This window comes from Aedes albopictus, chromosome 1 (genome assembly GCF_035046485.1).
Source record: "Aedes albopictus strain Foshan chromosome 1, AalbF5, whole genome shotgun sequence".
Taxonomy (NCBI): domain Eukaryota; kingdom Metazoa; phylum Arthropoda; class Insecta; order Diptera; family Culicidae; genus Aedes; species Aedes albopictus.
The window spans coordinates 181115523-181137939 of record NC_085136.1 but is presented as its reverse complement, the minus strand read 5'-3'; the positions used below and the strand labels follow the sequence as shown (position 1 = coordinate 181137939).

The window sequence follows — 22417 nt, the reverse complement described above, 5'->3', positions numbered from 1 at the left end:
TTTTTACCAAAAGTTAGGTTGTTTGGATATTGTCACTGTTGAGAACTTCAATCTAAATTCTTAGTTTGACTCAACAAATAGTTTAGCCAGAAAGAAACCAAGTTTTTGTTTGGAGAAGAAATAACCTAAACTTTAGTTTGAAGAGAAGTTCACTTCCAACTTGTTTGCTTCTAGTGCGTCGTGCGCCGATTAATGTGTCAAATTGTTTTCAGACATCTTGTAGAAACCGTTCCGACGAATTTTTCTTTCCTCGGTTTCCATATAATGTGACCGAGTATAAGTGTGTGGAAACTATTGCCGACTATCTCGAAGATTTTCGTAATTTGCAGTTGATCAAGGTAAGTTAAATAATTCGGATACCTATTTGTTAGAAGTCTAGATCCAATGTTGATTACATTCCTCTACATTTTCTGTTTCAGAGTTGACAGAAGCACACCCGTCACACATCGTCGGGTCCATCTTGCATGCATCATTTTCCTGCACCCTTTCGGCTGCAATCTGGATGGGAGAATAAATCTGCCGCACGGATGATGAGGAACCGTGAGCAACATTATCAGCTATATACCCCCAGGCCGAAAGGGAGGACATCGAACTGAAGGTTCAAGTCATCCACAGCGCTACGAAAATTGTTATGAAAAGTGTATCCTACATAGAAATTTTAATAGCACAATATCTACTTACAAAGTATGTTTTACGACACAAAAAAACAACAAATCATGTAAACAAAATAAATTATAAAATTGATGTGTTGAGTATTTATTTAGAATTGTTGTTTACCAATATTGAATAGAAAGGGGTATAGAATAAACAAATCGTTTCTCAAAATCAAACAAATTGTTTTTTAATGCAAAATGGATATTGGTTGTTGTAAAGTCCTTTTTCTGGTTTGAAACTACCTAATTTTTTGGCTGCTTGCGTTTCTGTCAATCAGAATAACCAAATCTATAGTTGTTGAAACCAAAAATTAGTTGAATTCACCTGAATTCCAAAGGAACATAATACCTCAATCCTTAGTTTGTTTTTACCAACACACATTATGGAAGCAACTAATATTTTGGTTGTGCAAATTTCAATGTGCAAATTTGGTTGATGTTAGCTAAATTTTGGTTGTGTTTACTATTTATTTTTCTCCGTGTAGGAAAAGGAAAAAAGCAAAAAATAGTTATGAAGTTTGCGCTGATTTGTATGGGCACATCACTATTTAGCAAACTTTCTTAAGAAATTAAGCACTCCCATCTTAAAAGCTATTATTTAATTGCATCTGACTGGATTAAATGTGACCTCCATGCAATAAAACAGAAAATATCGCCATTTGAAAATCGGTAACAATTTTTTTTAATTGGTTCTAAACATATTTTTTCAACAACACTTCACAAACTTTACTGAAGTAATGACATTTTAGTGTAAAAACACCAACTTTTCATAACTAACGCAGATGTGTTGGTGAGCCTCATTTTTGACATTTGCGGGAATCTCTTACCTTGGTACATATTTATATACTTTGACCTTCAACCTTGCAAAATAAATAAAAACAGGAGAAACTATAACCGTGCGTTTGTGATTATCGTGATTGTTCAAAATATTATTACTTAATTCATCATAAATTCCACTTCCGTGATTGCGAAGATAAAAGACATTGAAGAAAATAGTGTCAAGTGTTTTGACAAAATCAATAAAATATAAAAATGGAGGAAAATCGAAACATGGACGATATCGAACAAAATTTCCTAACTCAATTCAGCTGTACGTAAGAAAAGTGCAAATAGATTTACATACAAGCAATAAGCAAACATCCTTGTGTCGCTTTCGTTTTTGAACCTGGGTTGGATTGAGCTGTTGAAATGCAACTCCAATCTCCAGGTTGTAATTGTAATTGTAATTTTTATTGAAAACGATAACCGGTTAGTTTACACTTTTTATCGGGTCAAGGAAACTGTCGGAAGAAACTAGTAAAACGTTGGAAAGACATAATAAAATTTACAAAAACTACTTGAACTTGAAAATAATTGAAATTGAAAAGCTACATGGACAAAGTTACACAAAAGAATGAAACATGGTTGCAATACTTCTAAAGTAATCTTTTAACAGTTGCTTTGAAGGACGTCAACGTTGGTTTCATCTTTGCTTCGAGTGGTAGGCCATTCCAGCAGGAGACACCGTATATCAGCAAACTCTTCCCGCTTGACGTTGTGTGGCGAGGGACGATGAAGGAGCGGGTACGTTCCTGGCGTCCTTGCTGCATGTGGTCCATGATGTAACTGGGTAATTGATCGAAATAGGCCTGTCGCATTATGCAACAGATCCGCAGCTTGTAATTAGATGGCAAATCGTGTCCCAAAATTGAACTCCGGACGGCTTCAGTTGAGTCTCTACGATGTAGTCGATCCTTAAGGGAAACTGAGAGACCAGGATAATACACAACATCTTTTCAATCCGACGTAACTCGCAAATGTAAACAAATCTGGGTTTTCAACTGCATGTATGATTTATAAAGCAAACTAGCTGTCTTGCCTACTGCGTTTGTTAACGTTTTAAGTTTTTAGTAGGTCTTCAACTTATCCCGTTCAAAATGTATGAAGAATCGATCTTCAAAAACTCTAAATTTCTTTATATTGAATGCCTCATAAACCTTCCTTGGGTGAAAACTAAGACGACCCCAATCGGACCCTCCGTTAGCAAGTTATGCGCGGTACCACGTATGCCACTGCATTTTTATATATAAAGCAAATTAAAGAATCCACATCAAGGTTTGATGATTTATTAGGGGTTCTCACTAAACAGATTAAATTGCTGCGTAAGCCATGATTTTCTGCTTATTTGAAATGTTTCATGATTTTGCGAATGAAATAATCAAAGATTGCCTTGGTCATCACGACGTTTAATCAGTTTAATCAGTTTACGCTGTTATGTGAATCCCCCTATTGTTTAATTTGTTTAACACTAAGCATATTTTTCGAAACGACGTATCTAACTATTTTGGTGTTTACAACTTTACTGTTAGATACACCGTTTTGATATATGAGAAAAGCAAACGACGTATCTAGCCAAAATCCAAAGTAACAGATACACCAGCAAGCTCGTGGTTTCATCATCCCAAGGCATACAACCTCAAGCGGGAAGAGTGTACTGGTTTATGGACTCACCTGCTGGAACGGCTTACCTAATGATGCCAAGCTGAAACTAAAGACACTGTATGCATATAATGTCTCTAGCTGAAACCAACATGAGCCACTTTTAAAGCATTAGTTAGAAATCTTGTTTAGTATTTTATTTCGTTCAGTATAGTCCTGCTTGAAATTCCATTACTTCATTGATTTAGTTGTTTTTTTTTTGTTTTGTACGTTGTGGCTTTATTCATTTCTACATGTAATTTTCCTAAAATCAGATTCCTTGACCTAAGATAAAGTATTGTACTAATAGGTTACCGTTGCGAATAAACATACATACATACCATACTGGCACCATACAAAAGCGACGTATCTGTAACCAACCCGGTGTATGTGTATTTTTGTCAAAATTCATTGTGAAAATGATATGGAATGAGTTGGTTTTGTTTCTTACCTAGTGCGTGCTATATCCCTGGTGAAAGCACGAAAAAACTAATAAAAAGTCTTTTATAAAAAACTATTTTAGTGAAATGGTCGTCAACTTTGACCATGAATTTACTCAGATCAGCGAAAAAGTTAGATTCGTCGATTTGAAAAATTATGCTTGATTTAATTGTTAATACAATGCCGAATTGTACATTAATAATAAATAATTAATTAATTAACAAAAAATAACACCCCATCAATATGCGATTTAAACAATACATTTTCTCTTATTTTACAGCAATGGTAACAACTGATAAAGACGATTTGATTAAGCAGTTTCAGTCAATTGGAGAAAATCTAAACTATTCCACAGCTACATTTTTTCTGGACATGAGTAACTGGTAAGACAATCATACAAAGTATAGATAGAGTAAAGCATGTTTACTATAGATAGTAGATCCGTGATAATGAATCCGTTATATCCAAACTAAAAACACTGTATGCTCGTGTCTTTTCATATAGTGTCTTTAGTGCACAGCTAGCAAAGCAAAGCCTTTTATTGAATCAATGAGTCGTCGGTGGGTGCGCAGTTGATTTTCAGTCCGACCGATCCCAATGCCAATATTGTGGAAGATAATATATACAATGCATTTCTGTGAAATTTGTATTTTCTTTTAAATAAATTTTACATTTTACATTTTTACATATTCAAACATACACTCCCGATCACAAGTTTGGGGTCACCCTCTCAAAAATATGTATATTTTTTAGGATCATATCTCCGCCTATTTGCGTCTGATTTCAAAATCCTAGATCTCATTCAAAAGATAATAAGTCATAGAAACTTTGAATTTAAATGAAAAAAAAATCAAAAATGTTTGTATGTTGTTAGATTTCCCTTTAGGTTTTAATAACTTATTACGAAAAGACTTCGAATTCCACTTTTAAATAAAACACGTTTCTGGTTTGACTCCGACTCACAGTACGGCTCAAGATCGAATGATCATCGTATATTCTTTCTAACTATGAGAGAAGGTACAAATGTTGTGAGTATGTTCTTCACTGTTTCTCTTATAATGATTTGAACTCTCTTAGAGAGATATTATCGTTTAGGTCAACACTACAATTCTCCCTTCTTCAGATAATTCATTACTGAATTAGAAATCTACAATGAAACATTTCGATAGCTGTGTATTGCAATAAATTCAATGGTTTCGATATTAGCTTACTAACATTCTTCTGATAGCATGACAATGCCAATTTCATGAAACATTCTTTCTGGTCACCATTTCAACAGTTTTGATCAGATGAACTATTGTTTATAGACAAGGCTGCTTTGGATCGGGTAATGATCGGACTCCTTGTCTGGGCAAACTTCTTACTGGTATGCCCTTGGGTATGCCCAGCATCTTCTGCGACCAACGGTATGTCAGGAAACCCCTCAAATTCGTCTTCGTCCTCGATTGATTCTCGTTGGCGTTTCCTGGCTGCCTCTCTCGTCACGTACACTTTTGATCGTTGTTTGGGAATGTGAATCAACCTCAATTGATTTTTGTGTGCCGTGGTGACGTGGTTACCCACTGAAATCTGTAAAACATTTTTGGAAATCTTTTTAATAAATTTTGCATTTAGCCATTTGGGTATAGCATTTTTATTAATATTTTTATAGAGCAACATATCCCCTGCCACAAGCTTGTCAAAATCATCTGATGTAATAGTTACATCATCTCCTAGAATTGTTGCACTTGTAGGGGTTTTGTCTAAAAATGATTTGTATGACTTATTTGGATTAAGTAAATCCAATAGCATTTTTGGTTTGTAGTTGTAAATTCTTTCCGTAGGGAATGTTCCCTCCGAACCTAAGCAACTATTCCTATAGTTAACCAAAAATAGATTAACACGATCTTCTAAATCTAAATGTTTTGTTCCTTGGTCAAGTAGATGTTTCTTCAATACGTCTTTTACGACTCTTACCATTCGCTCTGCCTGTCCGTTGCTAGCCGGATTATATGGTGGACTCTTCAAAACTTTGATTCCTTGGTATTCCAGAAAGTTAACAAATTCGCTGGAATTAAATGGAGGACCTCCATCCGTAACGATAATATCTGGTAATCCGTATCGTGCAAAAAATGAAGCAAATCTTTTGTTAACTAGCTTTGCATTAGTACCATATTTCATTATATCGACCTCTAGCCATTTAGAATGGCTGTCCACCATGAGAAGCATGGTCTTTCCTTCAAAATGAAAAAAATCCGCATGCACACGGCTGAAAGGGCGTGTTGTAGGGATCCAAGATTCTTGTTTAATGGACTACCCGCTTTGCGCGCAGCCACAGTTGATCAGCAGGAGTAAATCAATTTAATTTTGTATGGCGAAATGCATCTAAACTCGAATTACTTGAAATAGAAAGCTTTTCCCGAAAAAATATTTGGTAGCCTTAATAGTGGTCACCATTGTGCACAACCACTACCAAATATTTTTTCGAATAATGTGTTCCACTTGGAGAAATTTGCCTTTAGATTGTATTCGCCATACAATATTTTTGCGATTTACTTTTAGCGATTTTTCGCGCATAGAAGCTAGCGCCACATTGGTCGATGCGGAGAGTAGGAAAACAGCCGATGTAGTTAATTCATTGGCTTTTTAGCTACCTGCATCTTAGCACAGACCTCACAAGATTTTACAAAATCTTCAATGCTTAAGTTCATTTTTATCCAATAAACATTTCGCCTAGCCAACTGCTTCATTTTTGAAATACCACCGTGGTTTGCGTGCAATAACTTGAGAACCGGTTTCTCTAAACTACTTGGAATCAATACTTTCCCATCAATTAATAAAACACCTTCAACAATTTCCAATTTGTCTTTTTGTGCATAAAAATCTTTAAACTCTTTAGGAACCGTTCTAGGCCATCCTGATGTTATAAAGGCAGTAATTTCAGACAAAATTTTGTCGTTTTTGGATTCATGGGAAATCAGGGAAAAATCTAATGGAAATTCATTGTTGTAATTTATGCTATTTATGTTCTCTTGTGCCAAACTGCTTGGGACATTTTGGTCTAAAGGAAATCGACTGCAGAAATCAGCGTTTCCCATTTTAGAAGCAGGGCGATATTCAATATCGAAATCATATATGGATAGTTCCAAAATATATCTCTGTAATCGAGTAGCGTGTTGACCTTGTTTACCAAATATTCCAAGCAGTGGTTTATGATCCGTACAAATTTTGAATTTTTGTCCAAACAGAAATTTATGGAATTTCTTAACCACACACACCAAAGCCAAAGCTTCCAAGTGCAGAATTGGGTATTTCCTCTGCGCACAGTTTAAGGTTGAAGGATTCGTCATTGATATAATCGTCATCATTGATGTTTTGAAAGCAGTTTTCTCGTTCAAAACATAAATATTCGTTATGAAAATGTATTCACTGTATTTCAAATGGAGAGTGGAATGCAGTGAATACATTTTCATAATGAATATTTGTGTTTTGAACGAGAAAACTGCTTTCGAAATTTCAATGATGACGATGATTTCAATGACGAATCCTTCAACCTTAAAGAAAAGGATGTAAAGCAAACTGGTTTCTCTATGTTATTGTCAACTTGTGCTAGAACTCCACCCAAACCGTATGAAGATGCATCCGTTACAACAACCAATCGTTTGCTAGGATCATAAAAGGTTTAAAATGTTAGCGTTAACAAGACTGTTTTTGCTTTCGTCAAATACTTTTTGACAGTCATCTGTCCATGTATAAGGAACGTTTTTCTTCAAAAGCTCATACAAACATCTCAGTTTTAACGAAAGGTTTGGAATAAACTTATTATAATAGTTAATAAGCCCTAAATAAGCTTTTAATTCTGAGACATTTTGAGGAATCTTAGCATTCGCAATAGTTGATAATTTTTCAGGCGAAGGAAGCAAACCGTCTGATGTAATTAAGGACAAACTTCTTGAAATCCCGCTTCAACAGTGCATCAGATCTTCAGACGCACAAATCTCAAGAAGCAAGCTTCAAACATCAGTGCATTTTATTATTCTGTTCTTGCTCACTCATATTAAGCTTAAAATAAGAAGATCAGATGCGCTACACTGAACCGATACATCCTCCCTAAAGCGACTGCGAAGTTATACGCACACGCCCTTTAACGAACATCATTCCATTAGCGAATGATTTGTCAACCGAATGTCTCTGATCTGGATGACAACCATTCGAATGATGATCATCTTAAAACTGTATGATTTTATCGGAAGAAAACCAAATGATGTGTCATCCAATTTTCTGATGAGTTCCATTTGGTTGCTAACTGAAATGACTTTGGATTTTGTATGGTTAGCAGAAAACAATTATATGGAAGACATGCATGAGATTTGTATGATAAATGAAACGCAATTTGCTTATTTTAATAATTCATTGACATATTCAAAACACAAATAAAACTAGATTCACTAAACTAATCCAAAGAAAAACAACGTTCGGCAACGAATAACGCGTTCGGAACAAGCGATGCGAGGCATCCGTCCGGGGAAGCAGCAATTCGGGTTGTACTGCTAGCGATGAACGGGAATATGGCCAAAAGCAAAAGTCCGGAGGCGTGCGGATAAATGATCTGCTGCAAGATGCCTTCCTGAAACGATTCATATAAAATTTATGATTCAGTAAACTTGTAATATTGGCTTAAAACCTACCTCGCAAAGCAAAATACTCTAGCGACCTTCCGTCCCGGCGAAAAACGTAAAAATCGATGGCGGATCTCACCTTGTTTAGCTGCCGGCAGCTTGGTCGACGGCGACCGCGAATCATCTCATTAGCGGATGACGAATCATGCGAACATCGGATGACAACAATAACAGGGCGTGATCGAACCAGTTTTCATCCAGTTGAGGGTTGACAGTCAGTTGCAGCAGTGCAGTTTTGGAAATCGTATGAAAAGGAACGTAGAAAGCAAGGCATAATCGTTTGCAATGTGAATAATTTTCTGTCGATATTTTTATGATAGACCATATGCTGGTTGTCATCATATGAAAGTGGAAGGATGTATTTTAAACATAACGTGGATGATAAATAATACGATAGCAGGAGGATGTTCTGGTTCAGTGTAATTTTGTTTACGAAGAGATTTGTGCGCTTGAAATCGTGAGTAGGTGCCAAAGTCGGCCATTTTGGGATTCTAACAAGTCTGTCCTTAAGTGACCAAGATACTGTAAGGAATTTACGAAAAATTTGCATTTCTTAAAGTTTATGCTAATATTAGCATCCGACAATCTCTGTAACACTTGTTCTAGTTTATCAAGGCATTCTTCGAACGTTCTTCCCGCTATTAGTACGTCATCTAAATAACAAACTTTATCTATTCCCTTTAAAATCTGGTCCATTACTTTTTGAAACACAGCTGCGCTAGACGAAGCACCCTGGGGTAATCTGTTGGATGTATACAACCCCTTTTCTGTGTTTATAACCACAAATTTTCTAGAACGTTTCGATAGTTTCAATTGTGTGTATGCTCCGGCTAAATCAAGCGAGCAAAAAAAATTTACAACCTGCTAAAGATGCAAAAATATCTTGAGCAAGTGGGAGGGGATAAGTGTTGAGAACAAGGACTTTTTTAATGATACTTTGCAATCTATTACCATTCTTATGTCTCCATCCTTCTTAGGTATTGCTATCACTGGTGACGCCCACTCACTTGCTCTTATTTGAGTAATAACTCCTTGACTTTCTAACATGTCCAAATGCTCTATGAACTTGTCTTTTATTTTGTACGGAACCTGATATGCTTTCTTGAAAATTGGTTGGTCTGTCTTAAACATCAAATCCGCCTCAAATCCTACAATAGGTTCGGAAAAATCTTTAGTAAAAATTTTAGAATACTTTTGTTTAATCATACCAACTAAATCTTCAAGTTTGCTATCCGCAGTCAATTTTTTTACCGTTTCTGGAGCAACAAACGTATCTTTCCAATCGGGGTAAAACTTCTCCAGCCAGTCTCGTCCCAGAAGAGGAACAAAATCAACGGAACTTCGCAAAATTATCAACTTTTCTGTGCTAGTACGACCGTTTAAAACTACCTGTACTATAATTTGCCCTAACACTGTTAACTTTGCGCCATTTACTACAACTAGCTTCTTCTTGCAACACAAAATAGGAATGGAACAAAATAGCTTTTTATACAGTAGCTCGCTGATTACTGCCACCGCCGATCCAGTATCAATTTCCATTAACAGGTTTTATTTTGCTACACAAGCCTTCACTAAGCAGGGATCCGTTACACTGTTTACACTTCCTATTTTCATGCAATCAATGTCTGATTCATCGCTAGATTCCTGAAGGCGCATTCTATTAAACTTGTCCGTGCTAAGAGTCTTCTTCTCTTTTGGTACATTTTCAACCAATTTAACAGAGTTTTCATTTAGGAATCCACAATGCTTACGAATGTGCCCCTTCTTTTTGCAATAATTGCACACTGCATTGAAATGGTTGTTCCAGTTACGCCCATCTCGTCTTACATCACCATTGTAACGATCGTTATTATTGTAACCGGTTTTGTTACCACTTTCTCTGCAATTACTGTTACTCCTACTTCGTGATCTGAACCTGCTCGGAGGGTTACTGTAATTATCACTGTATTCTGCATTTCTTCTTCCTAAACGATGTTTGACCGAAAGAACACTAGAAGCTCCTTCATTGTTTTCGCGAATGGTTTTTCTTTGCTTTGCAGCTAATTCCACTAACGATAGTTTTCTCTACTGTAGCTAATTCAATTTCATCTTCCATAAGTAATTTATGTTGTAGATCACTGTCTCTCAAACCCAAAATCAGCTTATCCCGGATAGCCTCGGTTTTAGAATCCTTGAAATTGCACCCCTCAGCCAAAAGTTTTACCGCCAGAACAAAATTCTCACCAGACTCATTTGGTCCTTGACCACGGTTGTAGAAATGATATCGTTTCATTAACACAGGATCAGTTTTATCAAATCGCGTTTTTAGCTTCTTTATAATATCATCATACTGTAGCGTATTGACCTCTTGATATGGAAATAAAAGCTTTATCTCATCGAACACATCATCACCACTTAAAGAAATGAACCACGACCTTTTAGTTTCTGCGGTCACTTTATTTAGATTGCACAGTATCTCGAAACGTTCAATGTAGTTGCTGAAGGATTTACCAACCACGTAATGATCAATGGACCCAATCATTCCTGGGATCGACATCTTCGAACACAATATATATTGTTTTAAAACAAAAGTTTACTCACGGATTCCGCAACTTAAGCCCCAAGTAAATTGGATCTTCTCGTCAGTACTTTCCACCTGATGCTCACTCCCGTTTGGTATGCAACGAACCTCCAGCGTCCAAGCCTCAACGATTGAACCAACCGTCTGAATCTTCAACAGCAGCAACAGCAGAATTCCTCAGCAACAACAGCAACCAACCGTACCATCGACCGTACCAGCCGACTCATGCACATGCACATGCAATCTGCTTAAGCTTCTCACTTCTCACTTTCAGCTTCCTCACTACGATCTCCGATGCTTCTATGTGTATCTCACTCTCATGTCGAATTAGTTTATTTGCACCGCCTGCACCGCTTTGCCACCGGGTGTAGCAAACTTGCACCGAAACCGTTCGTTTATTCGCAGGTACTGTTCCGTTTTGACACTCGATTGGCACCGGTGCAAGAAAATGCTACACCCAGATTGAGCTCGGTGTAGCAGGTACAAAGCTAGTTTTACCAATACATGCATATCGCTGAGCTTGTATCGTGGTTTTGTTTTGGTAGGAATGATGTTTTTTTTTCGGCGTTAGGTAAATCATTTTCTTGGATTATTTGTTTATTTTGAGATGTTTTGTTTCCAAACAGCGAATCTGTGCATTTAAAAAATATTTAAACTTGATCGGCTTTCAACTTCTGAGGAATCTTCAAAATGTATTGGTGAAATGAAATTCAAAGAGTTGCTACAACGTACATTTTTCCCATCACTTTTTTTTGTTATGGCAAATATGAGGATGTATTTCAATCAGGGGAAATAACACTTCCTTTGCTAACCGAAAAAATGCGTATTTATCCGTTGCTAACCGTCGTTAATCGCGTCTAAGCAGCAGTTAGCAGCGGTTAGCGACTGTTAGGAATGTATAAACGCGGATTTTCCAGTTAGAAAAAGATATGTCATTCCCCTTGATTTTAAAGAGAAATATGAAATATTTTTAACATTAGAATTTTCGGTCCTTGGGTGATCTGTTATTTATGAAAAAAATTGACGTAATAAAATTTTGATAAGCCGGGAAAAGAATAAAAAAAATTTAATTCAAATTGGACTAAAATATTGCTTAAGTAACATTTTGTGGCTACAGAAAATTTCGAAAACCGTAAATTCTATTTTTTCCAATTACAGCATATATTTTTATTTTTCAAATACATTGAAAGTCGAACAAATGCCACAAAAAAATGGTTGAAGCGTTATTAAAATGAGTTGCATAACTTTATGTTTTAAAAAGCAATAAACTTTTTTTACGTTGTAGCTAACCGTTTTCTATTGAACTGCCTTTAACACTTTAAGTATTAAATTTGTGTACCTAGGTCGTTTAAAATTGTATGTTAGCATTTTTTTATTGGCCAACGGAAATGTTTAAACTCTGTAAATTTGCTTTTAAATGCAAAAGAGTATTAAAACATTGGATAATAATTTTCAAGTATCATTGATCCACAGACAATTGATCATTACAAGTTTATCATGTACAAGTGGATTACTGAAAACTTTTAAAATTGTTTAATTGGATATCGAAAGTAAAAATACATATAAATAAATTGAAATAATTTAGTACATCACTGAATCATGCAAACATTGATTATGTTTATTTTCGATATTTTTCATTATTTTCATTGACGCTCTCACGCGCTCTTACTAATACCATCATAAGCTGTCAACAAATTGCACCGAAACCGTTCGTTTTTCCGGTGTCAATAGGGTCCTAGAATTAAAGACGAAATATCGCTTATATTGAATAATACGATCAAGCATGGTATTCTAATCGAAATTGTACTTTACTCGAACTTGAAAAACAAAGGAATAATGAGAAAATTCGAAATAAGTAAAATGGTAAATAGTTCTACTTTGACATTTGAGATCTACCTTGTGTGACTGAGCTCGACATTTTTCGCACTGGGATTTCAAAAATGTTCCTATCTGACATACACGGTGAAAAAAAATTACTCAAAGTATGTGTTATAAGCTAGGGACGAGACAAAAGGCTAAACAAATAAAAATTATATATTTTCAACTACGGTTAATAAAAACGTCAAAAATTGAGTAAATATGTACTCTTGAACCATATATTGTGGTTTAAAACAAGAAACTCGATAGGACTTTAGGAGCCTATTGCTACACCGGTGCAGTGCACAGTCGGGAATAAACGAATTCGACATCAGTCTCACTTGAATTTGTTCTCTTCTATCAGCATCAACTCACCGCAGCTAGACTTTTGTACGTTGGGATCTCACGCCGTCAAAGGAATCTGGTTGCTTTGTTCCTAGCTCAGTGATTGTACTACACCCTTAAATGAAACAGCACAGCACACGAGTAACTTTCACGCAGCGACCGAAAAGACAAAATAATTTTCACGCAGATTTGTGTAACTGGTACACTCAGCCTAGAAATTCCTACTCAAGAAGTATTTGCTGAGATTCACCCAGTAATTCCTGCTGCAACTTATTCTGCACATTTTAAACTCTCTTCTAAATTTTTTCCAGGAATTTCATCGGTAATTCTTCCGAAAATTCATGATAGAATTGCATGTGATTGCATGCTAGCAAAACGTTAATCATAAAAAAGTTACGTTATATCGAGGTAAAAGTTACGTTATATTGAGTTACGTAATATCGAGGCTACGTTATACCGAGGTATGACTGTATGCAAATCAGTTGGTAACCAAAACCACAAAACAAAAAACACTCAGAAAACGAGAAAGTCATAAAATTACTATATTTTATTCACTTGATAACTAAATTGAAATTATGCAAGCATATAACTAAAAATTACGCATTGTTAAAATAGAATTTGGTATTTCGATGCGTAAATACAGTTTAGTTATCAAACTTCTAAAATTCAGATCAGCAGTCCTGCAGGACTGAACAAGTGATTAAGTGAGAAAATTGTGAGAAAAAGTGAGCTGGTGCATTCTTTAAGAATAAAACATTTTAAATACTACAGTGGTAAATATTTAATTTTTCATCGTAGAGCATAATCTTCTTAAAATAATCTTTATAATCTACAGGTTTGGAGCTCTGGAGTGGTTCATTCCATCTTACGTGATCGCGACTGGACTTCGGGTCTACGGGCTTCGCCAGAAACTTCGCAGAATCACGCTCAACGAAGTAAATGTAATTCAATATCAATGATTACTAATTATAATGTGCATGTAAATTAATTGATAAATGCAAATATATTAAAATTTTATAATTATATTGAAATTCTTTACTAAAAATTAGTCATTTGATGCATAAAAAACGCCCATTTGTTTTAGCTGTCAATTTCACAAAAATAGTAAAAATATACTAAAAAGTATGCATTGGAATTACTAAATCAGATTTAGTTTCCTGTAACTTTTCACTATTTAGTAACCTAATGCATGAACCCAGTCGAACCTACATTTTGCATGAAATATATGCATAAATGTCTTCTTTTATTTCTGAGTGAATATCGGCTCCGTGAAACAAAAAAAACTATTTTTGATTTATTTCTACACATTCGAAAATTACAAAACTAAAAACTAGGTTGAACCCATTTTTTATACAATACTGTGGTGTTTCTCTCTTGACAGTTCTATTACTAATGATCTTTCTAAACACCCCGCCTTCTCAGCGATCTGCTAAACTACCACTCCTTTTCTTCAACGAAAGATGTTTGTTTTGCGACTGATTTCCTCTAGAAGTGGTTGCATGTTAAACACCGAGGAAGAAATGCAGCAGCTCCTTTCTCAGACGAGCTTCTATCTCACTTTCCGCCGGACTCAACAGATCGCATCTGTTACCGATTCGACGGCGTTGTAATGTCTCTGACTTCCGCAGGCCTCCAGCTGCAAATATTCCTTCACTATTAGTTAGCTCTTGTTGAGCCCTTCCAACCGTTCCGAGCGCGCGTCGTCGTACACACTGTATAACGCCTTGGTAAGGAATTTATTTTCATCCTCTGAGGGATATGGCAGTAGCGGTGATTAATCGGACAAGATGAATGGATCTTTCATGGTGATGCTACCAGCACTTGGGTACATGGTACATACTTCCATTTGAACTTGAAATAAGGTCGCGAATTGGATGACCGTTCGCCACACTTGGTTTTGCCGCTGTGCTTTTGGCATTTGCTGTTGTTTTTATCACAACCGTCGTTACTTTACTGCTTCTACTGCCCCATCTATCACTACCTACCGGAGGACGTAGCCAACCCGTCGACTCCTTTTGGTAGAAGCAACGAAATTAACACCACCCGAGTCGTTAGGGTACGTTCAAAAATTATTTATTTATTTTTTTATTTATTTGGTAAATTCATGTAACATAAGGCTTGCAGCCTTTTAAATCGCTACAATTGGTAGAAATCGATTGACAATTATGCCTCCATACAACACAAAAACCTACAATTACATATACTCCAATATATACTGTTAAAAACTGTTTCAGGCTCCTTTTAAAGTTCACTATTGAAACACATGTTTTGATATTTAGTGGCAATTGGTTCCAAAAGACAACATCCAACATTTGGGGGAGGGGGGGGGGGGGGGTTTGTCTAGCAAAGTGTGACAGTACGTGTATTAGGTATACGAAAATAGCGAGACAGAGGGGGGAGGGGGGTCTAGATATCCCAAAAAATGATGGACGTAATATTTGAATCTTCCCTTAAGGACAGACTTGTTAGAATCCCAAAATGGCCGGCACAATGGCCGACTTTGGCACCTACTCACGATTTCGAAAGCACAAATCTCTTCGTAAACAAAACCTGCGCACCTGAGCTTCTTATTTTAAGCTTATTACAAGTGAGCAAGAACAGAATAATTAAATGCACTGTTGTTTGAAGCTTGCTTCTTGAGATTTGTGCGTCTGAAGTTCTGATGCACTGCTGAAGCGGGATTTCAATACGTTTGTCCTTAATACCACACTCATCGTCGGCGCCTGCAGTTGGCGCTAGACCTGTGCGCCGACTATATTTTGCTCGGCGGCGGCGTGAGGGCCATGTTTGGCCAGCGGCGGCGGCGGCGTCATCGGCGTCACGCCGGTGGCAGCTTTCGGCGGCGGCGGCGGCGGCGGCGTGACTCGGCGTGACCAAAATTTAACCGTTGGCAAAGCAAAAAAGTTGTCATTACGCTCTATAATTTGCAGTCTGAGCTTTTTCATGACCATTGATGACATGAACTATTACATTAGAATGAATACCTTTTTTATTTCTGCTCGGCTCCGCACTGCCACAAGTGATTAGACTTTTTTTTTACTTATTCGTTTATTTGGAAAACTCGGGCGTCACATATGGGCATAACAAAGCCGAAATGATTTATACATTTTTGTTTTTACGTTGTTTACATTTTTAAAATTTTTAACAGCCTTAATACTTTTTTTTTTGGGGAGCAGACAAATATTTATAATATGAAAGGAATATTGAGACATTACCGGTATCCTCAGTGTAATGCATTTTGCATTACTCCATTGCAAACAAAGGGCAATGAAATATTGGTTTCACTAAAGTTTTATGTTTTGTTTTCTAAAAACCTTCAGAAGCTATCAAACTTGATAATTAAGTAACACTATTTTCACTAAGGAATCCCCGAATATTTTCAGTGAAGAACTCTAGGAGGAGCCTGAAAGAAACTCCTGAAGCAATCTATGAAGAAAACTGTGGACGTATCTCTGCAGGAACTGCTGTATGAAACCCTGAAAAAACTTCTGCAGGTTTCTCTGGCGGTTCAAGAATCTCTTTTAGAGATCCCTGCAGAAAATTCTGAAGAAATCCCTGATTGTAGTTTTCGAGAAATTTTAGAAGAAAATCCAGGATGAATCTTCGAAAGAATTTCCAGGAGGATTCCTCAAATGAATTCAAGCAGGAACCCCAAGGGAATTACAGCTAGATTTTACAAAGGAATTCCAGGAGAAATCTCCGGCGGAATGCCAGCGATAATTTCTAAAGATATTCCAGAAGGAACCCCTAAAGAATTTCTAGGAAGAATCAACAAAAACTATCGAGAAGGAATCTCTAAAGGAATTCCAGGAGATATTCCTGAGAGAATACTAGGAGGAATTTCCGTAAGAATTTTATGAGAAATCCCATAAGATATTTCAGCAGGAAACTCCGAAGTAATTCTAGGGAGAATCCCCAGAGGAATTCTAAGAGGAACACACGGAGAAATTCCGTGAGAGATCCCCGTAGGAATTATAGGAGGAATCTCCGAAGAAATTTGAAGAGGTTTTACCAAAAGGAATTCCAAGAGGAAATCCCGAAGGAAATCCAGAAGGAATCGCCGACGAAATATCAGGATAAATCTCCGAAGGAATTTTAGGAAAAATGCTCGAAGGAAGAACCCCTCAAGAGAAACCCCCGAAAAGGAATAAGAGGAATCCCCGAAATTACTCCAGCAGGAATCCTCGAAGAAATTCCAAGAAAAATCCCCGACAAAATTATAGGAGAAATCACCGAAAGAGAAGAAAACCCTGAAGAAATTCGAAATTTTTTGAGGAAATCCCGGTAATCCCCGACAAAATATCAGGAAGAATCTCCGATTGAATTTTAGAAGGAATCTTCGAAGGAAGTCTAGAAAAAATCCTCGAAGAAATTGCAGGTGAAATCCCAGAGGGCACCTCCGAAGGAATTGCGGGAGAAATCTCCGAAGAAATCACAAGCGGATTCCTCAAAGAGGAAACCCCGATGGAATTCTGAGAAATTGAAAGTGCAGGAGGAATTTCCAAAGAAATTCAAGATGGAATCCTCGAAGAAACTCTAGAAAGAATCTTCGAATATCAGGAGAAATTTCCGAAGGAATTCTAGGAGAAATCACCGAAAACATTCAAGAAGGAATTCCCGAAGGAATTACAGGAGGAGTCCAGTAGTAATTCCAGTAGTAAATCCCCGAAACACTTACGGAGAAATACCTTTAGGAATCCCAGAGGGGACCCCTGAAGGAATTCTGGGAGTAATCTCTGAAAGATTTCCAAGCGGAATACTCGAAGGATTTTCTAGAGGAATCCCCATAGGAAGTCCAGGAAAAATCTCCGAAGGAATTTTAGGAGGAATTCCCGAAAGAATTTAAAGAGAAGTTCCCGAAGGAATTCTAGGAGAAATCTATGAGGCACTTCCAGAAGGGAACCCCAAAGGAATTCCAGAAGGACTCCTGAAAGAATTCCATGAGGAATCCCTGAAGCAAATCCAACAGGAACCTCCGAAGGATTTCTAAGAGAAATCATCAAAGAAATTCCAGGAGGAAACTCCGAAGAAATTTCAAGAGAAAGCCCCGAAATAATATCGGGAGAAATTCATGAAGGATGTTCAGGAGGAATACCCGAAGGAATTCCAGGAGACATTCCAGAATGAATTCTAGGAGGAATCCCCGACGAGAGTCCAAGAGGAATCCCTAAATGAAGTGCAGGAGAAATGTCTGGAGGAACTCAATGAGGAATCCAGGTGGAATTTCTGAAAAATTCTAAAAGGAGTTACCAAATAAATTCGTCGGAATATTAGTAGGAATCCCCGAAACAATTCCTTCCTAGAAAGAAGTCCAGGAGGAAACCTCGAAAGAAAATCTTGGAAGAATCTCCGGAGGAATTCCCGAAAGAATTCCAGGATAAAGCCAGGAGGAATCCACGAAAGAAGTCCAGGGAAACCTCTGAAAAAAATCTAGGAAGAATCCCCAAAGAAATTACAGGAGAAATCCCTACAGGGATTCCAGGAGAATGCTCAATTGATTGATTGATTGATTTGTCTTTATTACAGAGACTTTCAGCCCTTGGTTGATTCGTCTCTTGTGAATGCTTGAAGTAATTCCGGTAGGAAGGATTTGCAGGAGGTATTCTCTAAAGAATTCCTGGAATAACTCCAGAAGGGAATCCTTGAGGAATTATTGGAGAAACTCCATTAAAGATCCCCCAAGAATATCCTGAAGATATGCCTGATTATAATCCTTAGGGAATATTTGAAGAAGCTCCTACAAGATACCCTGAAGCAACTCCTGTAGGACTTCTTGAATGAGCTTCTGGAGAAATCTGTGATGTAACTCCTGGAGGCATCCGTGAGTCTTCCTGGAAAAATCTAAATATCAATCTACAATCTGAAAGAACCCCAGGAGAGATCTCTGGAAGAATTTCCGAAGGAACTTCTCGAGCAATCTCCTAAAAATATTCTGAAGGAATCTTGGAAAGAACTCTTATATAGGAATCTCTAAATTCTCCTGGAGGTATCCTTGGATCTTCGTATAAGTTTCTATGTAGAACTTCTGTAGAGGTTTCTGATGGAACTTCTGCAGGAATCCCTAAAAAAAATCTGGAAGAATCTCTGAAGAAATATCTGCAAGAATTCCTGAAACTCCTGGAAAAATCTCTGATGGAATTCCTGGAAAGATCTCCTGTAGGAAATGTTAAAGGTACTTCAGAAGGAATCTCTGCAGGAACTCTGCAGGAACTAATTTCTAAAGACCTCCTGCAGGAATTCCTGAAGAAACTACTCACGGGATTTTTGATAATTCTTCAGGTGGCATTTATGAATCGTTCTGCAAGAATGTTTAAAGGGACTTCTGGAAAGATACCTGAACGAACTCCCGTTGAAATAGCTTAGGAAACTTCTGAAGGCATTCCTAATGATCACGTGGAGGCATCCCTGAATCCTCCTGGAACTATTAGGAAAATCCCTGAACGAGCTCCTGGAGAGATCACTGAAGGAACTACTGGAGCAATTCTTGAAAAAAAGTCCTGAAAGAAGCTCTGAAAAATTTTCTTGAGGCATCCTCAAGGTATTCCAAGAGGAATCCCCGAAGGAATTTCTAGAGGGATTCTTGAACAAATTCCAAAAATTTCTGAAAGATCTCCTGATATCTAGTTCCTAAGAAAACTCCTGGACTAGTTCCTAAAAAAAACTTCTGTAGGAATTCCTTATGGAACTTCTGAAGGAATCCATGAAGGAACTTTCATACTAATCTCCGAAGGACCTCCCATGAGAATCCTTAAAGGATATTCTGGATGAATCTTCGATTGAAGTTGAGAAATCAATTATTGTAATCAAACTCTTGTGATAGTGATCGTGAGATTTTTTTTTATCTCAATATTATGTAAACTTAATTTTGTTTGTGCACTGATCGTCGGCGTGAAAAATGAAAATCAGCGGCGCGACAAACAGCGGCGTATGGCGCGCCGCCAATACTTTGGTCGGCATCGGCGTGGGACAAAAAGTGTCGGCGGCGGCGGCGTGGCGCGGTGGCGCACAGGTCTAAGTTGGCGCCGTAGATACAGATTCTCTTGATCGGGTTTCTCCCAAAGTGTTAGTTTAACGTTGAACCATTCGTCATTGAAATCATCGTCATCATCAAACTTTTGAAAGCAGTTTTTTCACATTATTGCAACGACAATGGATTCACTGCATTCCACATGAGTGGAATACATTTTCGTGGTCATTGTGTTGATTTACAACGAAAAAACTGCTTTTCTATTATCGAAAAATGATGACGAATGCTTGAGCCTTAATCGGGTTCCGCATTGACTGCTACTGTTCCATCTATTTCGGCTTCTACGGCAGTCTCTCGTTGAATCCAACGGATCGAATCCGTCACTTCAGCGGCTCCCTTCGAAAGGCGAGCTCTTTTTTTTTTCAATCACCGGACCTGACAATTCGAAACTGTCGCTTCGGTTGCTTCCTTCTCAGATAAGTACTCTTTTGTTCCCTTCGAAAGGCGAGCATCTCTTTAACAACTTCCGCCGGATCCGACAGATCGTATCTGTCGCTACGGCAGCCCCCTTTAGAGGCGAGCTTTTTCTTTCTGCTTGCACCGGCCAGATTTTCATCTGCCGGTGGAGCATCTTATTCCTCTTTTCTGACAGCCTGACCCGGTGGATCGCATCCACCGCTAAGGCAAGTTCCCTTCGAGAGGTGAACTTTTAACTTTGGACAGCCTGACCCGGTGGATCGTATCCACCGCTAAGGCAAGTTCCCTTCTGAGGTGAACTTTTTACAACTACCGGACCCGACAGTTCGAAACTGCCGCTACGGTTGCTTCCCTCTTAGGTAAGCATTCTTTCGCCGGACCCGACAGATCGTATTTGTCGCTACGACAGCTCCCTTTTGAGGTGAGCTTTTCCTTTTCGCCTACACCGGTCAGATTTTCATCCGCCGGTGAGGCATCTTTTCCCTCTTTTGTCTGACCCGGTTAGATACTATCCGCGGGAATCAGACAGTATATACAGGGGATGGCCAAAATGTTTGGGATAGGTAACTTTTTTTCTCTCACAAAAAAGTTCAACATGCTATAACTTTTCATAAAGTGCATAAAAAAATCTTAAATTTTGACTGTTTGTCAACCTACCTACCTATTGTCAATATGTGCATCATTGGTACAAATTTAGGCTCGATTGATTAATCTTTCGCAAAGTTAGAACCGTTCGGGTAAAACGCTATTTTATAGACAACTCATTTTTGAGTTGTCATATCTCGGAAACCAGTGAACAGAATTAAATGAAATTTTGAACGTACACTACACACTTAAAATAAAATACCGTATTCAGCTATTCTATTTTCGGTAAAAATTCAGATTACCGATTGTTCAGCACCATATTACCGAAGTTCATCAAAAAATTACCGAACTTTCGGTAAACTTTACTGAACCATCAGTTATGTTTACCGAACGTTCGGTAAAAACTAGCTGAACTTCGGTAAACCTGTGCTGAACTTCGGTAATCCGAACTTTTACCGAAAATAGAACAGCCGAACAAGTGACTCTAAAATAAGTGTGTAACAATATATAAATGCTTCACGAACTATTAAAACATAGATACTTTTTGAATCATGGATAACTTTTTGGATTTTTCTCGAAAAAATGTATTTTTTTTTTCAATAAATTTTAATGTTGATGTCCAAAGATTTTCCACTTTACTGTTCTCAAGTTATCTTTAATAAGATATATTAGAGCCAATTTAGCTTAAAGGAAGAACACATTTAGTAATTTTTATGTGGTATTGTAAATTTGACTATTTTTCCTCTATATGGGTAAAAATTTCAACCTGGTATAACTTAATTCGCCGTGAAAAAATATTACATTTTATAACGTTGTATTAAGTATCAATAAATTGTTGATAAACGTTAAAAAATTCATTCAATTCGGTTTACTGGTTTCCGAGATATGACAGCTCAAAAATGAGTTGTCTAAAAAATAGTGTTTTACCCAAACGGTTCTAACTTCGTGAAAAACTATTCAATCCAGCCCAAATTTGTACCAATGATGCACATATAACAGGTTGATAAACAGTCAAAATTTGAGATTTTTTGATGCATTCTATGAAAAGTTACATCATGTTGAATTTTTTTGTGGGAGAAAAAAAGTTGCCAATCCCAAACATTTTGGCCACCGTAGGAACCGTGAACGCTGGTCTTTTTCACGGTTACTTAGGGTAAATCGCCAATTATTGCACACCTTGAAAACTCGCTAAATGTTGCAAACTCCATGCTTTTCTTATGAAGTGTGCAACAATTGGCGAGTTTTTAGGTGTGTGTACAAAAAGATGTAATCCCTTTCCCCCCATGGTATTGTCATCAAATTGATAACTGCTACATCACTTCCTTTCTTCACTTATATTGTCCACAGGGTACGAAAAACGGATCACGCCGAAAAACAAACGCTTTGTCCTAAGCGGTGCATGTTGGTAATAGAAATC

General features: G+C 37.4%; 1 protein-coding gene across 3 annotated transcripts in view; it reads left to right on the top strand.

Annotated features, from left to right (window-relative positions):
* Positions 1-1488: 1488 nt before the first annotated feature.
* LOC109424864 (protein ILRUN) overlaps positions 1489-22417 on the top strand; it is a 228766-nt gene continuing 207837 nt past the window's right edge. Inside the window, exons 1-2 of one of the 3 annotated variants that reach the window (XM_062845915.1) lie at positions 1489-1743; positions 3832-3934. In XM_062845915.1, the coding sequence (XP_062701899.1) occupies positions 1686-1743; positions 3832-3934 (161 nt within the window). In that variant the 5' untranslated portion in view covers positions 1489-1685. The remainder of the gene's footprint in view (positions 1744-3831; positions 3935-22417) is intronic. The other 2 variants (XM_062845916.1, XM_029858046.2) reach the window with 2 other exon arrangements.